General features: G+C 38.7%; 2 protein-coding genes across 3 annotated transcripts in view; both read left to right on the top strand.

The window, feature by feature from the left end:
• Positions 1–309: 309 nt before the first annotated feature.
• opn4xb (opsin 4xb) lies at positions 310–7,433 on the top strand. Of its 2 annotated transcripts, none has more exons than XM_010732481.3 (9): positions 310–700; positions 2,272–2,405; positions 2,517–2,720; positions 2,896–3,067; positions 3,438–3,599; positions 4,367–4,474; positions 4,622–4,781; positions 5,320–5,475; positions 5,667–7,433. In XM_010732481.3, exons 1-9 carry the CDS (start codon positions 534–536, stop codon positions 6,060–6,062), a joined length of 1,659 nt encoding a protein of 552 aa, XP_010730783.2. In that variant the 5' UTR covers positions 310–533; the 3' UTR covers positions 6,063–7,433. The 2 variants fall into 2 exon arrangements, with proteins under 2 accessions (XP_010730783.2, XP_019115427.2); XM_019259882.2 differs by having other exon boundaries at positions 5,755–5,885.
• A 1,782-nt stretch (positions 7,434–9,215) lies between these two features.
• pdlim5a (PDZ and LIM domain 5a) overlaps positions 9,216–15,296 on the top strand; it is a 63,173-nt gene continuing 57,092 nt past the window's right edge. The window contains exon 1 of the mRNA XM_010732483.3: positions 9,216–9,312. The gene's annotated coding sequence lies outside the window, so the exon portion shown is untranslated. The remainder of the gene's footprint in view (positions 9,313–15,296) is intronic.

Below are 15,296 nucleotides of genomic sequence, written 5' to 3'. Positions count from 1 at the left end.
ATGTACTGGAGAATAACATCAACTCCCAAGTGTTAAACAGAAAACTGCTGGAGACTATAGATGGAAGACTGAATCTTTTAGACTGCAGACCAGAGGGGAACAGAAAGGATGTTGCTTCTAAGGTACATCTGGAGATAGCTCACAGATGTGGACATCATCTAACATCTCCCACTGCTGGACTGAGACTTTTTTCCTGTTACATTTTACTGCAGATATTTTCTGAATAACATTAAAAGTGTATTTTGTACAGATCATCCTTTTCATTCTTTTATTCTTTTCAGCTTTTTCTCCAGAAGTAAACATATGGACTTGATTGGATTTACTGTTTTAACATCTTCACAAAGACTGCTCTTAAAGACAGTCAGTGATCAATCTAGACCTTAATCTAGCACAACCGAAAGACGATACTGTACATCTCCCTTGTGCAAATGATACTATTATGGAGGCTCGACTCCAGGAAAACAAAGTGGATAACAAACTGGTAAACCTACTGCATCCTGCCAGGTTGGCAGTCCTGATGAAGTGTGGGAACCATGTGGTCCACTGAGAGCATGGACCCGGGGAAAGCACACAACCAGAGTAGCTTCTTTCACAAGGTAGATGTGCCTGACCATGCTCACTATATTGTCGCCCTGTTCGTCTTTGTCATCGGGGCACTGGGCATCACTGGCAATGCTCTGGTTATGTTTGCCTTCTACAGGTGGGTTTGTGTGAGTGGTTTTGTTTGTCTATTTTTAGTCATTGTGTGTGTGTCTGGTCTCAAGTTTCATCTGACTGTATTAACCCTTTACATTTTTAATTTTAGTCAGAGCCTAAATGAGATGTTAGAAATGTCATAGACAGATGGAAAGGTGGACAGAAAGCCATAACACAATGCTAGTACCAAAATACTTTACAATATGTGTCCAGGTCTGTGTTGTTTTTGTGGGCTTCGATTGTTAGAAATGTCTGATTTAGGAGACAGGAGGGCTGTCAATCAAAGCTGAAAGGTTTTTATTTTACTGCAGAGTGAAGTCATGTATTTTCAGGAATCAACTATAGGGTCTCCAAAACACTGGTGACTACCAGCAAAATAATCTTTTCCTCCTTGTATCCTCTTTGTGATGAAAGATCATCTAAGTTGCATGGCAGTGAAATAGAATATGGTGGTTTCCACTGGAGCAAATCCCCCCTTTGTCCCTTGACTGCAAAAGATCATGTCCAGTGAAGTACTGTATAGAAAAAGAATCAGGAATCAAGTATCAGATACTACCTGCAAGGTCATGAGTGATCACGTGGGTTGTGTATTGATGCTTTTACCCACATTAAATTATCTCTATGCTGTGTAAAAATCTACTGACTATTGTCATTGCTGTTTTAGTACTTAGTGCGGCAACATTGTCTTGCAAGGAGTCACAAAAATTCATCTGAAGTAGCTAAAACAGTAATTATCTATGCGATAAACATACATGTTCCATAGGAATGAACAACTGAAACAGTTGTGACTGATATGAGTAAATGTTGACTATGAGTAAAGTGGAAAAACTGCTTTAAAAGTGGGTTTGTGTTATGTAGTGCGTGTCTGTGCATGCGTATGTGTGTGTGTGTTTGTGTTGTGTGTGTGTGTGTTCTGGAGATTGTCAGGAGGTTTTATAATCCATCTGTCCATAACCATAGATAGATTAGATGAGTTCCCCATTGTGTTGTGCTCATGATTTGTGTTTACTGAGTCAGAAATGCACATGATGTTCTTGGTTCCAAGAAAAGTCATTCACACTCAAAAACACACACACACACACATAGGGTGAGAGAGCGTGTTAACCAATATGGTGATTTTCATGGCATTAAGTGAATACTGTAGTAACACGCGCAAGCTTGCACACAAACACACACAACAGACACATTCACAAATTTTCAGACATAAGAAACCTGATTGTTTGGGTAGCCACTTTTAATTCAGCTAACACAGACACAGAGTTTAATCAATAAAGAGCTGAGGAGGCAGACAGCAGGTCAATACGTTGTTAAATCAAGCTGGTATGAACGTAGGTTCACACAAAGCTCACAAGTTCAGCAAAGAGCTCATATCTAATTAATGCTGACAATTAAAACAATACTGTGTACACTGAGTTAGGCATTCAAACAAGATTTGTGTGTGTAACTCAACTCATATGATACTATCCCTTCTCAAAAACAACAACAACAAAAAACAATGCAAGCAAACAACAGACAAAAGCTTGGATGGATGTTGAACTGACCATAAAACTTCCCTCTCTGTCTGTGTGTGTGCAGTAACAAGAAGCTTCGTAACCTGCCGAACTTCTTCATCATGAACCTGGCGGTCAGTGACTTCCTCATGGCTTTCACACAGTCCCCCATCTTCTTCATCAACTGTCTGTACAAGGAGTGGGTGTTTGGAGAGATGGGTAATTCTCTACTTTGTTTTCTAGCCCATATCACATTAATTAAAATTAGTATTCCGCTGTTGTTGCTGCTGTTGTCGAGTCATTTTGTTTCTGTGTGTCCCTTTCCTCTAGGTTGTAAGATGTATGCGTTCTGCGGTGCCTTGTTTGGCATCACCTCCATGATAAACCTTCTGGCCATCTCTGTCGACCGCTACCTGGTTATCACCAAGCCCCTGCAGTCTGTGAAGAGGAGCTCCAAACGTAGGACTGCTCTCGCCATCCTCATGGTCTGGCTTTACTCTCTGGCTTGGAGTCTGGCTCCTTTAGTTGGCTGGAGTGAGTTTCCTCTTATTTAACTGAAGCTCATTAATGCTTTACATGCCATATGAGAGTCCAGTCACCTGTTCATCAAAACAAGAACAAAGTCTTATGTCAAACAGTATGCATAACCATTGATGTTTTACCTGATAATCTTACCTCCTGTGATCGGTTTGATCTTTTTTTCCTTTAGGCTCATATATCCCGGAGGGCCTGATGACATCTTGTACATGGGACTATGTGACATACTCACTGTCCAACAGGAGCTACACGATGATGCTGTGCTGTTTTGTTTTCTTCATTCCACTTGGCATAATCTTTTATTGCTATCTCTTCATGTTTCTGGCTATACGAAAGACGAGCAGGTACAGCAACTTCTACAGCAAGTATTTTGTGCTTGTGTAGGTGGAGACACATGAAATATATATAGAGTTTGGATACCAAAAAAAAAAAACCTCATACAAATCATACAGAATAAAGTCTGTATGATTTGCTTTCTTCTTTTTTTTGCAGTGTTTCTCATGAACACACACACAGCTATGCCTATATCCTTACAAACTACCTAATGTGAATTTTAAGGCATTTTTGGCTTAAATCCCTTCATTTGGGACAGAGGTTAAATCATAATAATAATAATAAAAACAGTGCAGTCTCACATGAATAACCTGAAATACCTGAAATTAGTTTTGGCGCCTAGCTGTTTCATTAACTTCCCTCTCCGTCCTCCACCTGCAGGGAAGTAGAACGTCTGGGGACTCAGGTGAGGAAATCCACCTTGATCAAACAGAAGTCCATCAAGAGCGAGTGGAAGTTAGCAAAGATTGCCTTTGTTGTCATTGTGGTTTATGTCCTCTCCTGGTCACCATACGCCTCTGTCACCCTGATTTCCTGGGCCGGGTAAGACTTATTTCATATATACACAGATGCTGTAATGGTTTTAGTGTGCATTTCTAGATTATTATTTTTCATCTTGTACATGTTCTTTAATAGCATCCCTACACATGCCCTGAACAGTTACATTTGAATACATTTAATGACCCATTGTTGTTGAAGTAATAGTATGGACAGTGCAACCAGTGTGTGTTCATATATGTGCAGCAAACAAATATAATAAAGATGCTCGCCTCGTCGAATTCAGTTACATCATCTTCCTCATGGTATTGTGAAATTGTAATGCATTGAGGAAACCCACATTCAGCAGATATACAGTAGCATGGGAGTAAATAAACTTCCCAGTGAAACTCTGACTTACAGTATGAATGGTTTAGTTGGTAATTTGGATAAAAATCTCCCCCAAAATGGTGTTAAATATGCATGTATATTATATAATGCTGTGTCAGCCAGAAGGCAGGGAGCCCTGGTTGAGTGATAGACAACAGACGGTGAAGTTCATATGTCCTCTGCTTATCACAACATTTGCTAAACCACATGTCACTTCTAGGATTTACAGTAGGATGGAATGTGGTTACGTAACTTTGAAATCACATCTTTTCCTTGCTCATTCACAGGGGGAAGGTAGCTTTGCACACACACAAACACACAGAGGGACTTAACCACCCATCTATGGAAGCTGACACAAATCTAATCCCTATCCCCACATAACCCCTCCATTATGTTACTGTTAGTTGTGTAAAAACAAAATAATTCTGCTTTGTCCCATTCAGGCATGCCGACATCCTGTCCCCATACTCCAAGTGTGTCCCTGCAATCATAGCAAAAGCCTCGGCCATCTACAATCCCATCATCTATGCTATCATACACAACAAATACAGGTAAATGAATAAAATCAGTGGCATCGTTTTACCTTTACTCTCTATTGTCTTCTACTAAAGCCATAGTTGATTATATCCAACTTTAAAAACTGAAATAATTAAAAAATAAACTGAGCCTGTCCCTGTTGCTCTGTTGTGCTTCATTAGGATGACTCTGGCAGAAAAGTTTCCCTGCCTGAGGTTTCTGTCTCCCACCACTCGAAAGGATTGCACCAGCTCCATCACTGACTCCTCTTATAGGGACTCCATCATTAGCAGACAGTCCATAGCATCGAGGACTCACTTTATTTCAGCTTCCTCTGATATGGTAAATATGGTATTATTATTTTGTTTACATGCACTTTGTTGCTCTATATGGCTTATTTTGGCTACCACTAATCTAAAGGAACTACGAGAATTCTGTTCTCCTAAGTCTCTCAATTTATATAGACTTGATACGTTATACAAATAATCTAACATTATTCCTCTGTATTCACTTATTTATAATTTTGTATTTTGTTAAAAATGGCTAATTGAAAGTGAAATTATCCAACATTAAACACTTAGATTACATAGAAGATGTGCCATGCTCTAAGATCCATGTACTCAAACATTGTTACTGTAGAAATGTGCTTGGGATCGATCTTATAGACATAAATGTAACCGTCACCAAACTTCCCTAACATCATCTTATGCGTGAAAATTTCAAGTTTGTAATTCTGTTAGAACTTATTTCATGTTGCAAGTTTTAGTTGAAGCAATCAGATAAAGTTAAGTTAGATTCTGACCCGAGGTGAGTTAATCTTGAATTATTTCATTTTAGTTTAGTTCATTTCAGCTCACATTATTCCTGTTGTGTCCTGCAGGTATTAAGAGATGTACAGATGGAGCCTCAGGGCAGGAAGTCTGGCGAATCCTTCAGAAGCATGTCGTCATATAAACAGTCTCGCAGAGGCAAGTCCTATAGGAAACAATTAGAGCGGAAGAGCACCAAGAGCCGCACAGCCTACACAGCAGAGAAGGTGAGAAAACACAGTGTAAAGAAAGTGTGAGATCAGTATTGATGAAACTGTTCTTTTTTTCTCATGTGTGCATGGGTCATGCTTTTATTTGCCTCCTTGCTTTCATGTATTTCAAATCATTTTGTTCGTTTATATTTCTGTTTCTATGTTTTTTTGTGTGTGTGTTTGTGTTTTGTTTTTTACATTACCAGCATCCATCTACCATGAATGAATCATCAAGCACCTGTGACCATGAACTGGTTTCCAGCTCTCTCACCATCGCCACTCTCCCCCTGCTAGTTCTTACCAGGAAGCGCAGCCAGAGTCTGACCAATGAGATTTCAGATGCAGGAGTGAAGAAAGGCAGCATCAGTGATAGGCTGAGCAGCCACTCTTTTGATTGCCTGAATTTTGGAAAAACCCCACCCACAGATCCCAGGTCACTTCAGGATGTTCCACGCATAATTGTGATCAGTCCGACATCTGAAAGCAGCCTCATCAACCATGACAGCTGCTTAGAGGAGAGTGTTGAGGCGATGGAGAACAATGTTTTTGTTAGTCTAAACTTCTCATCAGAAGTTTTTGAGGCAGTGAAGCTTCTCTCTTGACCAGCTGGACTTTGCTGCACTTTAATTATCTCCTTTTCCACTGAAGCTACATTATTTAATATAGATTTCTCTTCTGTAAGAGCTTAGACTTGTTTTGTATTCATTTACTGAAATGTATTTCATTTACTATATGTAACTGAGCTTGAGCTTTGATCCTGTGAATCAAAATTCGGACACACTGTTATTCAGACAACTGGAGTGCAGAAGAAAATTGGCTTTGCAAATGAATCAATATGACACAGTTCTGGTATGCAGTGTGCAGTGTGTTTGTCAGGGACAAGGACACCCTGAGGGGCAGGATGGATTCCAACATATTTTTGTTAGATCCTTTAAATATGACAAATGTAACAACATATTTTCATGAGCTTTGGGCCCAGACTTAACAGACTGGATTCTTGAGTCTTAAGTTAAAAGTTCAAGTTAAAACTCTTTTTCTTTTAGTTCATGGATTTTCTACTGTGGAATGGAGAGAACATCTGAAATGAAATAAATTCAGTATTGCTCCTCTGGGTCAAAATGTTATTTTATCCATCATATTAAAAAAAAAAATGAAAAATGACCAAAAATAACAAATAAAATCAGCTGGAGTCCTAATATCACAAAGAATTAAGAAATAAATTGCTATAACAACTCTAAGGAAAGAAGGAAAAGCAATAACTTTAACTTTAGTTTTTGAGGGTGTATTTGAGAGTGTGTATAAAGTACATATATTACATTTTTGTGTTACATGTGGTAGCAGTTCCTTTAGGCAGTGTGGACCTCTCCAGCTTTTCTTTGGCAGGGAGACAGTGGTATAATGAAAAAGAGTGGCACGGTCAGATGTGACTCATAAAACAGTAAACCTTTTTACATTTTCTTTGTGGTGACTTCTAAAATGTCTTGCTCATTATTTTGACACTGTGCTTTGTGACAAATGCTGTTCCCTTAAACTTTTCCTTTCCATATAGAAATCCATAAAGAAATGTACTGCTTTTGTTGCTTGTGAATGCTACAGTGTTGTTGTCATCTGAGTGAGTGTGTGCCTCACTATTCCAGTGGGAAGCACCAGTAAAGTAGATTTATTTTCACATATTACCAAAGACGTTTACTGAAAACCTTGTTTTCGAAATGTCAATTTATTGCACAAAAAATAAAAAAATCTATCTTTTGTGAACTCCTATTCCCAACAGAACAAATTATTCCTATTTCTAATTATGGCAACCTTTCTAGTATGACCAATTTGAAACACACAGTAGCAATTACTGCAAACAGAAGGAGCTCTAAAGGGCCAATGTGACATCTTGGCTTAAATCAAATTTCTCTGTATCATCTGTGTTTTAACATTTGATACTTGTGCTTCTTGGTCCTAGTTAGAAACAATATGTGGCAACAATGGTGAAGAAATGTTGGTTCGTGTACTGATTAAACATTGTGAACTCATCTTTTGGCTTTTTCATTAATCTGACATGAGAATACACAACATGTTTGTTACAGGACACCCTAACCTTTTATTAAATACTGTAATTACAGCTTTCTTTTAAGCTTGTACATAAATACTTTTAGAACAATGTGACATTAGTTTGAATTAGACACACCCGGAGAATCATTACATATTACCATATAACTCAGTCTTCTTATTGGCTGCTATCAACACTTTTCGAGGTTCAGACTGGGCTAAACTAACATAACAACGCTGCTACTGCCATCTACTGGTGAAAACAGACAAACAAGGTGAGTTTTCCACCGTTTTCAAATTAAACATTTACTAAAACTATTTAACTGGTTAATGAACTAATTACTGCAGAGTCTTTACCTTAAGACTTTTAATAAATTATATTATAATTATTACTGTAATTTTTATTTACCCACAATAACTTGGATAAATATGTTTCCATGTTGCTCATGTCCCACAGTTTGCAGTTTGCATAGTTAATAGTGGTTACATTACATGCTGTGTCATTGTTTGCGCTATATTAATGAATTTCTCCAGAACCACTCACCCCACCTTTAATAATGTATATATTCCAGTTAAATACAATTTCCAGGTCTCTGATACTGTTCATCTGGCCATCTGAAAGAGGTTTTACACCTATATATATATATATATATATATTATTATATATATTATAGATATATATATATATATATATATTCAGATGATCCCTGGTACAACCCACGTCTACATTAGAGAGCAGTATGCATTATGGACTGTATTTCATGTAAATAGCCACTAGAGGGATGTAGTGAATCATATTTCTCTGCTATGACTTAACCTGATATGGAACATCTTCTTTCTTTCTTTCTTTCTTTCTTTCTTTCTTTCTTTCTTTCTTTCTTTCTTTCTTTCTTTCTTTCTTTTCTTTTAAATACTGTAATACTGTTCCTCATTTAAGATGCACCTGCCATCCCAAACATCCAGACAGCTACATTTAACAGGATTTAGTCGATATTATACATTATAGGCTATTATAAGCTACAGTATAAATGTACTAAAAAATATATTTTGGTTCAGTCAGGAGATTACTTCTCATCTGTATCAAACATGTCTCATTAAAAATCTGTGTGATGCTAAACCTCAGCCATTCAGTCAAACAATATCCTCTCATTGCTTTTTACACGTCACAGCTTCATGACAGACGTATGGTATGTGCATATATGTGTAACTGTGCGTGTGCGTGTGCGTGTGTCTAAAGGAGAGAGATTACATCACCATGCAGGGAAGCAAAAGCTTGTGCAGTGAAACCAAGGCTGCTCCCAACTGAAACTGGAGATATATAACCAGTTAACAAGCATAACAGGCCTGTGGTGTAAGTCATACCTGGAAGGAGCCTTTATGAGGAGGGATGCGGCCACTTTTAATATGACAAGCTCCTCATGCCCATGCAAAGAAATGCTCTATGGCAGATGACAGACCCCGCCCACACTTAGTTTATACCACACTGTATTTGGATTATATCTGGTGGTGGATATTCATAAATGAATGCATATAACTCTGTGTCATTCTTGTGTAACTGTGTGTAAGATTGTTTTAAACCCATCCTAACATGATAACTGCGCTTGGCAATAAGTCTATTGAATAAAGATTTCCTAAAGGATTTTTTATTATCAAGATACATTTATTTCACTCCGTGTTGTAGCCACACTCCGGTGCGTAATGACGTTGCCCCATTACTGAGGGACCTATCTGACAAAGGGCTCAGTGTGTAGGGCTCAGGATGTCAGATAAATTGTCTCAGGACTCCAGGGAGGACGCAGAGCGAGACACGACACGGTGAGCAACACCTGCTTAACCCACACTCAATGTTAGTTTTTGTAGTTTATTTTGGTTCGGTTTTTATAATTACCAGGTGTCCTTTCATAAGTCTTTGGTTACTTTTATCACAAAATGAAATATTAAAGTGTTAAAGAAGCTGAGGTATGCAAGGCTGTATTAGTCCCTTGGTGCTAAGTGGATAGTAAATGCACATTTTAAATATATGTAGCAAGTATAATTTTTCATTTTCTTTTCACAAAAAGGTCTTAAACCTGTTAATTTAATGTGGCAATCACGCAGTCTCTTTCTCTATGGTACATATTTGTTTAAACCAGTGTTACACATATGTGATTTGTGCTGTTGTAAAAATATCAAAAAGTTAAAAAATCATTCATGGTAAAAGATAAATTGTAAATAACATTAGGCTTTATTAGGAGAATATATTAAAAAATGTTAAATTATGTGAAAGAAAACAAAAAAACAGTTCATTACAGTATATATCTACATGTAAGAGAAAGGTGGTGGTGCTGGGGGGGTGTATGAAGAGTGTGTGTCTGGGGATGGGGAGTATTGACGTCTGGTCGAGCTGTAGTCTGTGCTGAATGGAGCAGATGCTTTGATCTTCCCTTGAGACTCTGCTGATACTAAAGCTCTGCCTCTGGTCACTGATATATGGGCTGTAACCAGTGTACACACACACACACACACACACACACACACACACACAGTAACACAAAGTATGGCACTTTATATAATATAATTTTAGGTTCAGATGAGACATATTTCATTTGTCTTTCATGGTTTTTTAGCATCACTTTCTTCTCTTCTTCCCATCATTGTGTCAGCATCTTATCTGCTCTACTTCACCTCTGTTCCTGCAGTCAACATAGGACAGCTGCCGTCTACTAGAAAGCATTGGAGTCTACTTAGAGGATCAAAAATGTATTGTGTGTGTCTGTGGTGATTCCTTGTCTTGTTTTTGCTACTGGGTTTATGGGTGCACATTTGCCAAAAACAGATATGAAGCACACCATCCATGCATAATTCATTATCCTCCAAAATCTGTGCCATGACCCGGAGGCTGACATAGTATGTGCGGTCTGAATGAGGCATATCTATCACAAAGAGTTATTACAAGTTGTCAAGTCAGAAGTCTGTAGGCAATATCACACACAAGTATATCTCTGACATAATCAGCACTCGTTACAGATGATATTACAGGGTTGTATCAGAGGAAATAGTTATATTAGTCATGCTGCCATAGTTTGAATGATATTTCTTAACTCCAAACCAGACTACAGCTTAGCCCAAATTATACACTATATATACTACACTAACACTGTAAAATCTGCTCTAATCGCCATGTAGTTTTGGCAGTAAGTATACGTAAAAAAAAAAAAGACTATTTTGTATACAGGAAATTATATGAGATGTGTGCCAACACATGTCAATCATGCCACAATCTTGGAAAGCTTCTGCCAATTGTAAATTTGGAAACTTGAAAACCAAAAAGCAAAATGTTTTTCCAAGGATTTAATATTTCAATTTTTGTTTTCCAAGATGTCCCTGGAGCTGTCTCACCACTGCCTGCAATTTGTTTGAATTTTTCCAGCTGTTCCATTCTTTACATCGCAATGGGGGGAAAAAGTGTCCATAAACACTGCACGCAAAAACCTCAGTAACGACCATGTGCATACTGTCATTTCTGAGTTACTTCATTTTGTCATTTGGTTCAGTGTCAACACATGCTGAGTGAGGAATGCCATGTTAGAGTTAGATCAGCACAAGTGCAGAGCTGCCACACACCCAACTCTTATAGCAGTCTTTCTGAGTCTCATGTTGTACCTGTAAGACTCATGTTTTAGTTGTTTTTATTTTTATCCACCATCTGTAATGTGAAAATATCAGATTTCCATACTGTCAGAGAAACCGCCGAGCTGCTGAGAGTGCTGTCGGCAAATATAGCAGAGATAATTTTGCTTTGGGTCCAGATCTTTTAATCTGCGCACTTCACTGAGTTGACTGATGCTGATCTGGCATCATAACATGAAACAGCAATGTTAGATTCAGGCATGGTCTCCCTCCTCAACTGAAATTGGTTATAGTGGAGGCAATGTAACAGATGTGACAATCTGTCTGATATCAGGCAATGTCTTACCAGTTGTGGTGCGATTGATGTAACGTTTGTCCTCAGCCTGCTGCTAAAGGAAAAGGTCAGAGTTCATCCCCCGGGGAGCATGAATGCACTCATTATTAGTTCATGACAATCTTCTCATTAGATTTGGATTCATTGTGTAAAAATGGAAATGTATGCCTGAGGGTAGTGTGGCAAAAAAGGATGGGTGAGCATTTATCACTGTGCTTCCAAAAAGGGGGTGGAAGGAACGCAAAAGTCTTAAGTGGTGGATGGTCTCTTTGAAATGTGTGTGTGTCTCAGAGGCAACATTAAAATGCCCCTGTTTGACTGACCCAGACTTGACTCAAACGTTAAGCACTTGTGTGGACGTTTGTGGTCTTTGAGTGTGTATGCACCTGTGCGTTCATGTCTCTGTGTGGCCTGATTTCTCTCAGTTTATCTTTCTTAGGATGGACAATCGTGGGCTGAGCTATCTGTCTCCCAGTGTGCTTGTCCGTCTATCTATGTCTGCCTGGTTGGCTGGCAAACAGGGAGGAATATTTTCCACTGTGAAAGCGAGCAGTTATAAACAGTGACTGAGCTCAGACAGACGATACGGGTTAAGCTCATCTCTGGACTCCAGGCATGCTTTTAGTATTTCTGTATAAAATGTGAATCTTACAAATAACTTGTGAGTTATTACCTAAATTAAAGTTTGGACATTTACAACCGAGAAGAGAGTTATATCAAATCAAATGTTTGGGCTTTCTGATGGATTTGATTTCACATGCTTTCATAGAAACCTATGCCACAAAGAACTGCAATGGAAAAGTAATCTATGCTCATATCTGTTTTTAGATATTTTCACTCAAGAACAGGTAATTGCGGAAAATGGGTCTATAAAACTGAAAAACATCCAAGTGACTAATAAGCATTCATCACAACTTATCTGGGTAGACTACTACCATTACTGGTTTGGCAAGCTAATGTTCATCCTGTGAATTTAATCCCTCGACAGGAAGCATTTTACCAGCTCCTCTAGCAAAAACCTTGGAAATACACGGCTGCTGCACTAACCCTACCCCTAACTGTGCAGTATTTACAGAGATAGGTTGGGGGATTAGTTAGGCTTATATCAGTCTGGAGGGGTCAGACTGATTAGATAACTGGCAGACAAATACTCTCCCCTATGTAAACAACCTTACGCGTATTTGTCTGTCCACCTGAACAAAAGTGTCTGTACACCTGTAAGTGTAAGTCATGTTTTTTGTTGTGTGTGTCTTATCGCTGTGGGTTATTTAAACTGGCGTGTTGCCCTTTTTCCTCCAAGTGCATCAGTCTAACTGAAGGAGACAGGAAAATACAATATACAATTTCCACTCTTTTATTTTTCCACTAAACAAAACTGCCTCCCCAAGGTTATTTCTATCAGTGTACGTTTGCTTTGTTATGACCTTACCATGCAGATTCATCATGCTTGTAACATTATATAACTTTTTAGCACAGTTTGTACTCGGGAGGTTTACTAAATAATCAAACCCGTTGTCTGCAGACAGTTACGGACATTAACACCTGGGAGTTTGCTAAAATGATTTCAAACTAATTTAAAATTAATGTCATTCAGACCACAGCTGTTGTCTTCAGTTTTGATCTAAAACACATGATTTATACACAAGAGTGTGTACTTATGTCCCTCCACGTGTGTGTGTGCGTGTGTGTGTGTGGGCAGCTGGCAGAATAGGGGGTGGGTGTCTCCCTTTTATTCACGTGGACGATGCATTAAATGTCATTTAGAGGGCCAGATTATCATACCGTTAAGGGGTCGAGCTCGTCTCTGTGTGTTTCTGAGCATGTGTGTTTGGCTGGGGGGCTGTTAAGCTGTGATCATTAAGCATGTGGATGGGTGAGCATATGGGGACTGGAATAGACCATTTGACGGAACAAAGGATTGGCAGGGTGTCTGAGGTTTCCCACTATAGCACACTCTCTATTGTTAGTGTTTGATATCATTATCCTGTGGCTCACAAACCTCCTTTGTTCTCTCTGTTACAGTGTTTGGCCATTGGCCATTTCTGACAATACAAGCAATTGATCAAATGTATAAAAACAGTGAAATTGACTGGTGGACCCATGGGAGAGCCCATATTTTAGAAATTATATCTTCATGGGACTCAAAACAGAGCTTGTGTCACATGGGAATGGAACATTGAAACATGACCAAATGCATTTTACAGTTATTTTTTCATTTATCACTCCATACTTTGACCAAATCATTTGATTTTTACTTGGACGGTTGTTTAATTTGTATCCAAATCAGGTAGACAACTTTTCCAAACCCTGCAGGACCTTTTCGCCTTTCAACCATTCTCTAAATACCTGGATTTAAGTGATCATCCGAAAACTATTTTTTTGTGTACAGCTCTCTTGAAATAATTACGTGATCCTGTGAGAAAGCATAGCAGCCAAGGTTTACACTGTGAGATTGTTTGTTTAAAGTGGATTCAAGCAGGTCAAACAGCATTAGCGTGAGTGTAATTGGAATGGTATTATCTTAGTAGGACATTTTCAATAATCATAATCAAGCCGTAAAAAGAATTACAAAGAATCTGGGTTTAGAGGTTTAAGCCTTCTGTGGAGACTATCGTGCATATGGTGCACTTTATAGCTTGATGTCTCTCCTCAAAACTTGGATGTGGAGGTCGGAGTGCTGGATGACTTTTGAGCAGCCAATGTTGGGTTCCTTTAATTTTAATCATTTCCAAATGTTGACCGAGTATTTAAGTTGTCAAATATTAGTCATACTGTACCTCAAGAATAATCTATTTTTCATCACCATGATCCGCTTCTTACCTTAACTGAATAGTTCCCTGTTGTCTTTTTCCCTCCACTTTTATAATTTGCCTATATAAACACATATGAATTTCATATAGTTAACTTCCTGCAGGACCCAGCTTCAGCGTCATCTTAGCATATCGCCCTCCTCTCTCTGTCTCTTCTTATTTCTCTCTTACTCTGTCCACACCCGGTTTCCTGTTGTTCTCTGTTTACCTTGGACACCTGACCGTAGGCATACAGTGTTTAATGTGACGTCCTGTGTCGAAAGGAAAGACTAAAAAAAATGTCACGTTAACTGTTGTTGTGGCCGGTTGTAGCAGGATACGACATATAAACAACGATTAACTAACCAGCAGCATGCAATGTTTTTAATGACTTTAATGAACAACAGTGACTGCTGGTTTCTACTCAGGCCTGCAGGTCTGAGGAAGTCTGGATCCCATGGTGTTTACCTTAGCATCAAACAAGGGCTCACTCACTATCCATGTCATCCCTCCATATAAAGATGCTTTTAGTCCATTTTAACAAGAGGAATGAGCAACCATCTGTGCAATAGCTTAAACACTGTGCCTTTTTGTAATTACATTTGCTGTAAAATTTAAGTTAGCACTAACCCCATCAAGACCCCCTCAGCTCTGCAGCGGAAACAGGGTTAATGACTCTACCGCGTCTGCTCCTCCCAGGATTTTCTGTGCTATTGTTAAACCTGGCTGTGCTCGAGAAGTGTTGCTCTGTCTGTGTTAGACACACTGTGGGAACGTTCATTAAAAGGCTAATGAAGAGCATCCTGTGTTTATATGAATGGAGTATTTAATCTTTGCACAGTGCATCCATCATGATGTTATCTTTAGCAGTGTGAGAGGCAGCCTAAATGTAATATTCAGCTTGCTTAATGGTGCAAAGGTCAAAGGTTATCCTGTTTCCTTCCCCATCTTAGCCCTATGTGCACTTCCTCTCTCTGTATGTCTTTGTTTTTATCTGTCTTGAAGCTTGTCCAGCCACCTTTGTCTCCTCTAAGTTCATGTCCAACTTTTTTATCAAGCTTCCGCTC

The sequence above is a fragment of the Larimichthys crocea genome, chromosome III, assembly GCF_000972845.2.
Source record: "Larimichthys crocea isolate SSNF chromosome III, L_crocea_2.0, whole genome shotgun sequence".
In the NCBI taxonomy this organism is placed as follows: domain Eukaryota; kingdom Metazoa; phylum Chordata; class Actinopteri; family Sciaenidae; genus Larimichthys; species Larimichthys crocea.
Note: the sequence above shows the minus strand (reverse complement) of the source record. Positions and strands in the feature narration are given on the sequence as shown.

Bases quoted from the DNA above. Each gene is read 5' to 3' on its own strand.
- opn4xb (XM_010732481.3), top strand. From the start codon at position 534: ATGTGGTCCACTGAGAGCATGGACCCGGGGAAAGCACACAACCAGAGT. The intron at 2,406-2,516 runs GTAATTCTCTAC...CCTTTCCTCTAG, and splicing joins GTGGGTGTTTGGAGAGATGG to GTTGTAAGATGTATGCGTTC. The intron at 3,600-4,366 runs GTAAGACTTATT...TGTCCCATTCAG, and splicing joins ACCCTGATTTCCTGGGCCGG to GCATGCCGACATCCTGTCCC.